Raw genomic sequence first — 7,500 nt, forward strand, 5'->3', positions numbered from 1 at the left:
AGACTGAATGACACACCCAGATTACAGGAAGACTGAATGACACCCAGATTACAGGAAGACTGAATGACACCCAGAATACAGGAAGACTGAAGGACACCCAGATTACAGGAAGACTGAATGACTCCAGTATGGGAGCAGGGGACTGAGACAAATCTACCATTTAACAAATCTGACTTTTAAAGCACCTCATAAAATAATCGTTGGTTTAATTTTAATTCAGTTTCAGTATTTGATGTACTGCCGTGTTTTAAAGGGGAGCAGGTACCTGTGTTTTTGGCGTTGGGGTCGGGAGCGAACAGCTTGCGGTGACCTGGAGTCAGCATCCACTGCATCCAGAGGCTGACCTTTCCGCTGGCCCCCCTATACTGCTGGTCTTCTGTTCCAGGTCACCGGGTCGGAGAACGGAGAGTCCTCACCCGCTGGGACAGAGTCACCCTGGGAGGAACAACACAATGCTGAGTTCACAGTAGGAGAGTCATCACCCGCTGGGACAGAGTCACCTGGGAGGAACAACACAATGCTGAGTTCACAGTAGGAGAGTCATCACCCTGGGAGGAACAACACAATGCTGAGTTCACAGTAGGAAGTCATCACCCTGGGAGGAACAACACAATGCTGGGTTCACAGTAGGAGAGTCATCACCCGCTGGGACAGAGTCACCCTGGGAGAAACAACACAATGCTGAGTTCACAGTAGGAGAGTCATCACCCTGGGAGGAACCCATATGCTGAGTTCACAGTAGGAGAGTCATCACCCTGGGAGGAACAACACAATGCTGGGTTCACAGTAGGAAGTCATCACCCGCTGGGACAGAGTCACCCTGGGAGGAACAACACAATGCTGGGTTCACAGTAGGAGAGAGTCATCACCCTGGGAGGAACAACACAAATGCTGAGTTCACAGGGAAGTCATCACCCTGGAGGAACAACACAATGCTGGGTTACAGTAGGAGAGTCATCACCCGCTGGGACAGAGTCACCCTGGGAGGAACAACACAATGCTGGGTTCACAGGAGAGTCATCACCTGGGAGGAACAACACAATGCTGAGTTCACAGTAGGAGAGTCATCACCCTGGGAGGAACAAACAATGCTGAGTTCACATTAGGAAGTCATCACCCGCTGGGACAGAGTCACCCTGGGAGGAACAACCAATGCTGAGTTCACAGTAGGGGAGTCATCACCCTGGGAGGAACAACACAATGCTGAGTTCACAGTAGGAAGTCATCACCCGCTGGGACAGAGTCACCTGGGAGGAACAACACAATGCTGAGTTCACAGTAGGAGAGTCATCACCCGCTGGGACAGAGTCACCCTGGGAGGAACAACACAATGCTGAGTTCACAGTAGGAGAGTCATCACCCTGGGAGGAACAACACAATGCTGAGTTCACAGTGAGTCATCACCCTGGGAGGAACAACACAATGCTGGGTTCACAGTAGGAGAGTCATCACCCGCTGGGACAGAGTCACTCCTGGGAGGAACAACACAATGCTGAGTTCACAGTAGGAGAGTCATCACCTGGGAGGAACAACACAATGCTGAGTTCACAGTAGGAGAGTCATCACCCTGGGAGGAACAACACAATGCTGGGTTCACAGTAGGAGAGTCATCACCCGCTGGGACAGAGTCACCCTGGGAGGAACAACACAATGCTGGGTTCACAGTAGGAGAGTCATCACCCTGGGAGGAACAACACAATGCTGAGTTCACAGTAGGAGAGTCATCACCCTGGGAGGAACAACACAATGCTGGGTTCACAGTAGGAGAGTCATCACCCGCTGGGACAGAGTCACCCTGGGAGGAACAACACAATGCTGGGACAGTAGGAGAGAGTCATCACCCTGGGAGGAACAACACAATGCTGAGTTCACAGTAGGAGAGTCATCACCCTGGGAACAACACAATGCTGAGTTCACAGTAGGAGAGTCATCACCCTGGGAGGTACAACACAATGCTGAGTTCACAGTAGGAGAGTCATCACCCGCTGGACCAGAGTCACCCTGGGAGGAACAACACAATGCTGAGTTCACAGTAGGAGAGTCATCACCCTGGGAGGAACAACACAATGCTGAGTTCACAGTAGGAGAGTCATCACCCGCTGACAGAGTCACCCTGGGAGGAACAACACAATGCTGAGTTCACAGTAGGAGAGTCATCACCCGCTGGGACAGAGTCACCCTGGGAGGAACAACACAATGCTGGGTTCACAGTAGGAGAGTCATCACCCGCTGGGACAGAGTCACCCTGGGAGGAACAGGGACATGGGGGGGGAAAGGGACATTGGGGGAGGAGAGGAGAAGGAGAGAGGAGGAGGCCCCTCTGTTAACTCCAAAGACAAGGAGGAGAATGAGGAGCAGAAGAAGGAGGAAGAGGACAAGGAGGAGGCATAGGAGAAGGTAGAGGAGGAAGAGGAGGAGGAGAAGGAAGAGGAGGAGGAGGAGGGAGGCATAGGAGGAGAAGGAGGAAGAGGAGGAGGAGGAGAAGGAAAGAGGAGGAAGAGGCAGAGGAGGAGGAGAAGGAGGAAGAGGAGGAGGAGAAGGAGGAAGAGGAGGAAGAGGCAGAGGAGGAGGAGAAGGAGGAAGAGGAGGAGGAGGAGGAGGAGAAGGAAGAGGAGGAGGAAGAGGCAGAGGAGAAGGTAGAGGAGGAAGAGGAGGAAGAGGAGGGCATATGAGAAGGTAGAGGAGGAAGAGGAGGAGGAGAAAGAAGAAGAGGAGGAAAGAGGCAGAGGAGAAGGAAGAGGAGGAAGAGGAGGAGGAGAAGGAGGAAGAGGAGGAGGAGGAGAAGGAAGAGGAGGAGGAAGAGGCAGAGGAGAAGGAAAGGAGGAAGAGGAGGAGGAGGAGAAGGAGGAAGAGGAGGAGGAGAAGGAAGAGGAGGAGGAGGAGGCAGAGGAGAAGGAAGAGGAGGAAGAGGAGGAGGAGAAGGAAGAGGAGAAAGAGGCAGAGGAGAAGGAAGAGGAGGAGAGGAAGATGAGGAAGGGAGGAGAAGGAAGAGGAGGAGAAGGAAGAGGAGGAGGAGGAGAAGGAAGAGGAGGAGGAAGAGGCAGAGGAGAAGGAAGAGGAGGAAGAGGAGGAGGAGGAGAAGGAAGAGGAGGAGAAGGAGGAAGAGGAGGAGGAGAAGGAAGAGGAGGAAGAGGGAGGAGGAGAAGGAAGAGGAGGAGAGGAGGAGGAGGAGGAGGAAGAGGAGGAGGAGAAGGAAGAGGAGGAAGAGGAGGAGGAGAAGGAAGAGGAGGAGAAGGAGGAAGAGGAGGAGGAGGAGAAGGAAGAGGAGGAGAAGGAGGAAGAGGAGGAGGGGAGGAGAAGGAAGAGGAGGAGAAGGAGGAAGAGGAGGAGGAGGAGAAGGAAGAGGCGGCCCAGGAGTCCCTCTGTTAACTCTTAGCTCATTAATGGGTTTGGCAAGCGACTAGGGATGACAACATTGGGCCATGTTCTCTTCCTCTCCCATCTCTTCCCATTGCCCTCTGGGAGATCTGTTTTCCAGACATATCTCTGTGTGGCGACACGCTGAGTGGGAACGCTACAAACTAACAATATGGCAATTTACAGCCTTGGAGAGACACTGAGCAGAGTGATCCTGTCAGTGGAATGACAGACTGCGTGTGTGTGTGTGTCAGCATGGTGTGTGTGTGTCAGGGTGGTGTGTGTGTCTGTGTGTGTCAGGTGGTGTGTGTGTCTGTGTGTGTGTCAGCATGGTGTGTGTGTGTCAGGGTGGTGTGTGTGTCTGTGTGTGTGTGTGTGTGTGTCTGTGTGTGTGTCTGTGTGTGTGTGTCAGTGGTGTGTGTGTGTCAGGGTGGTGTGTGTGTCAGGGTGTGTGTGTGTGTGTCAGGGTGGTGTGTGTGTGTGTGTGTGTGTGTGTGTGTGTGTGTGTGTGTGTGTGTGTGTGTGTGTGTGTGTGTGTGTGTGTGTGTGTGTCAGGGTGGTGTCTGTGTGTGTCAGGGTGGTGTCTGTGTGTCAGGTGGTGTCTGTGTGTCAGGGTGGTGTGTGTGTGTCAGGTGGTGTGTGTGTGTGTCAGGGTGGTGTGTGTGTGTGTGTGTGTGTGTGTGTGTGTGTGTGTGTGTGTGTGTGTGTGTGTGTGTGTGTGTGTGTCAGGAGGTGTGTGTGTGTGTGTGTGTGTGTGTGTGTGTGTGTGTGTGTGTGTGTGTGTGTGTGTGTGTGTGTGTGTGTGTGTGTGTGTGTGTGTGTGTGTGTGTGTCAGGGTGGTGTGTGTGTGTCAGGGTGGTGTCTGTGTGTGTCAGGGTGGTGTGTGTGTGTCAGGGTGGTGTCTGTGTGTGTCAGGGTGGTGTGTGTGTGTGTCAGGTGGTGTGTGTGTGTCAGGGTGGTGTGTGTGTGTCAGGGTGCTGGTATCATGGTATTAACCTGTGGTTGGTGAGTACAGTAGTTGGGGGTAACAAGGTTATCGACCAGCTCAATGAAACCCCTCTGTGGTCTTTCTGATACACATTCTAAACACAAACCAGACGGAGAAAATATGTCTCCTCTCCTCTCATTCTCATTCGCTCTCCCCCTCCCCTCCTCTCTCCTCTCCTCTCCCCACCTCTCCTCTCCCCTCCCCCTCCTCTTCCCTCTCCTCCTCTCCTCCTCCCCTCCTCTCCTCCCCCTCCCCTCTCCTCCTCCCCTCCCCTCCTCCGTAACTGGGGTTGATGTTAATCAGCAGCTGTAATCAAACTGAATTGTGAATTTGAGGGTGTCTGACTGCAGGTCTCAGTAAACAACGGACGACAACGAGATAAACACATTCTGATTCAGACGTTAAAAATAGATTCAGATTATTATGGGATGGAATCTTCGGGATTGCTGATGAGAAGCATGTGGGGGTCGGGCCAGACGGGAACAATAAACTGACTCTAGGAGTTAACAATTATCCTCTGAATTAAATGTCTGTGTCGTTTATTATCTACTTTAGACCAAAACCCTATGGCACCCTATTCCCCATGTAGTACACTACTATAGACCAAAACCCTATGGCACCCTATTCCCTACATAGTACACTACTATAGACCAGAGCCCTATTCCCTACATAGTACACTACTTTAGACCAGAAGCCCTATTCCCTATATAGTACACTACTATAGACCAGAGCCCTATTCCCTACATAGTACACTACTGTAGACCAGAACCATATTCCCTATATAGTACACTACTATAGACCAGAGCCCTATTCCCTACATAGTACACTACTGTAGACCAGAACCCTATTCCCTATATAGTGCACTACTTTAGACCAGAGCCCTATTCCCTATATAGTACACTAGTTTAGACCAGGCCCTATTCCCTACATAGTGCACTACTGTAGACCAGAACCCTATTCCCTATATAGTGCACTACTTTAGACCAGGCCCTATTCCCTACATAGTACCTGTTTAGACCAGGGCCTATTCCCTAATAGTGATCTTAAACCAGAGGTGTCAAACTAATTTTCTGGGGGTGAGTGTGCATTCGACCAGGGCCCTATTCAAAAGATATATAGTTTACTACTTTAGACCAGGGCCCTATTCCATATAGTGTACTACTTTAGACCAGAACCCTATTCCCTATATAGTGCACTACTTTAGACCAGGGCCCTATTCCCTATATAGTGCACTACTTTGAGACGTGGGCCCTATTCCCTATATAGTACACAACTTTAGACCAGAGCCCTATTCCCATATAGTGGTACTACCATAGACTAGAGCCATATTCCCCTATGGTGCACTACTGTAGACCAGAGCGCTGGATTCCCTATGAATGTAGTGTACTTTTAGACCAGAGCCCTATTCCCTATGGGTAGTGCAGCTACCTTAGACCAGAACACTATTCCCTATATAGTGCACTACTTTAGACAAGGGCCCTATTCCCTATATAGTGCACTACTTTAGACCAGGGCCCTATTCCCTAATAGTGCACTACTTTAGACCAGAGCCCTATTCCCTATATAGTGCACTACTGTAGACCAGAGCCCTATTCCCTGGGTGGTATAGTGCACTACTTTAGACCAGAGCCCTATTCCCTATATAGTGCACTACTTTAGACCAGGGCCCTATTCCCTATATAGTGCACTACTTTAGACCAGCTGGCCCTATTCCCTATATAGTACACTACTGTAGACCAGAGCCCTATTCCCTATATAGTGCACTACTGTAGACCAGGGCCCTATTTATATAGAACACTACTGTAGACCAGAGCCCTATTCCCTATATAGTGCACTACTGTAGACCAGGGCCCTATTCCCTATATAGTACACTACTATAGACCAGAGCCCTATTCCCTATATAGAGCACTACTATAGACCAGGGCCCTATTGTATATAGTGCACTACTTTAGACCAGAGCCCTATTCCCTATATAGTACCTGTTGCTAAGCAACCCAACAGGGCCTCCTAATCCTGATCTTAAACCAGAGGTGTCAAACAATTTTTTGGGGGTGAGGTGCATTCGGAGGGCCGCAGTGTTTTACAAAAGATATATATATTTATTTAGCTCGCTGTTAAAAATGATGGTTAGTAAACTGGTCCTCTATCCATGGTTTTTGGAATTATCAACGCCCCCGACCGTCTCGTTTCCACGTGGGTGGTTAGTAGCAGCTGGACCCTGTATGAACGTGGGTGGTTAGTAGCAGCTGGACCCCGTATGAACGTGGGTGGTTATTAGCAGCTGGACCCTGTATGAACGTGGGTGGTTAGTAGCAGCTAGACCCTGTATGAATGTGGGTGGTTAGTAGCAGCTAGACCCCGTATGAACATGGGTGGTTAGTAGCAGCTGGACCCCTGTATGGACCCTGTATGAACGTGGGTGGTTAGTAGCAGCTGGACCCCGTATGAACGTGGGTGGTTAGTAGCAGCTGGACCCTGTATGAACGTGGGTGGTTAATAGCAGCTGGACCCTGTATGAACTTGGGTGGTTTGAGCAGCTAGACCCTGTATGAATGTGGGTGGTTATTAGCAGCTGGACCCTGTATGAACGTGGGTGGTTATTAGCAGCAGGACCCCGTATGAACGTGGGTGATTAATAGCAGCTGGACCCTGTATGAACGTGGGTGGTTAGTAGCAGCTAGACCCTGTATGAACGTGGGTGATTAATAGCAGCTGGACCCTGTATGAACGTGGGTGGTTAGTAGCAGCTAGACCCGTATGAACGTGGGTGATTAATAGCAGCTGGACCCCGTATGAACGTGGGTGATTAATAGCAGCTGGACCCTGTATGAACGTGGGTTGTTATTAGCAGCTGGACCCTGTATGAACGTGGGTGGTTAATAGCAGCTGGACCCTGTATGAACGTGGGTGGTTAATAGCAGCTGGACCCTGTATGAACGTGGGTGGTTAGTAGCAGCTGGACCCTGTATGAACGTGGATGATTAATATCAGCTGGACCCTGTATGAACGTGGGTGGTTAATAGCAGCAGGACCCTGTATGAACATGGGTGATTAATAGCAGCTGGACCCTGTATGAATGTGGGTGGTTAATAGCAGCAGGACCCTGTATGAACGTGGGTGATTAATAGCAGCTGGACCCTGTATGAACGTGGGTG

General features: G+C 50.6%; 1 protein-coding gene across 1 annotated transcript in view; it reads right to left on the reverse strand.

Annotated features, from left to right (window-relative positions):
* Window positions 1–332, reverse strand: part of LOC127926525 (intermembrane lipid transfer protein VPS13B-like) — a 16,197-nt gene extending 15,865 nt beyond the window's left edge. Inside the window, exon 1 of the mRNA XM_052511951.1 lies at window positions 266–332. Within this exon, the coding sequence (XP_052367911.1) occupies window positions 266–332 (67 nt within the window). The remainder of the gene's footprint in view (window positions 1–265) is intronic.
* Between the last annotated feature and the right edge of the window lie 7,168 nt (window positions 333–7,500).

Source organism: Oncorhynchus keta, unplaced genomic scaffold (assembly GCF_023373465.1).
Source record: "Oncorhynchus keta strain PuntledgeMale-10-30-2019 unplaced genomic scaffold, Oket_V2 Un_contig_7728_pilon_pilon, whole genome shotgun sequence".
NCBI classification, from domain to species: Eukaryota; Metazoa; Chordata; class Actinopteri; order Salmoniformes; family Salmonidae; genus Oncorhynchus; species Oncorhynchus keta.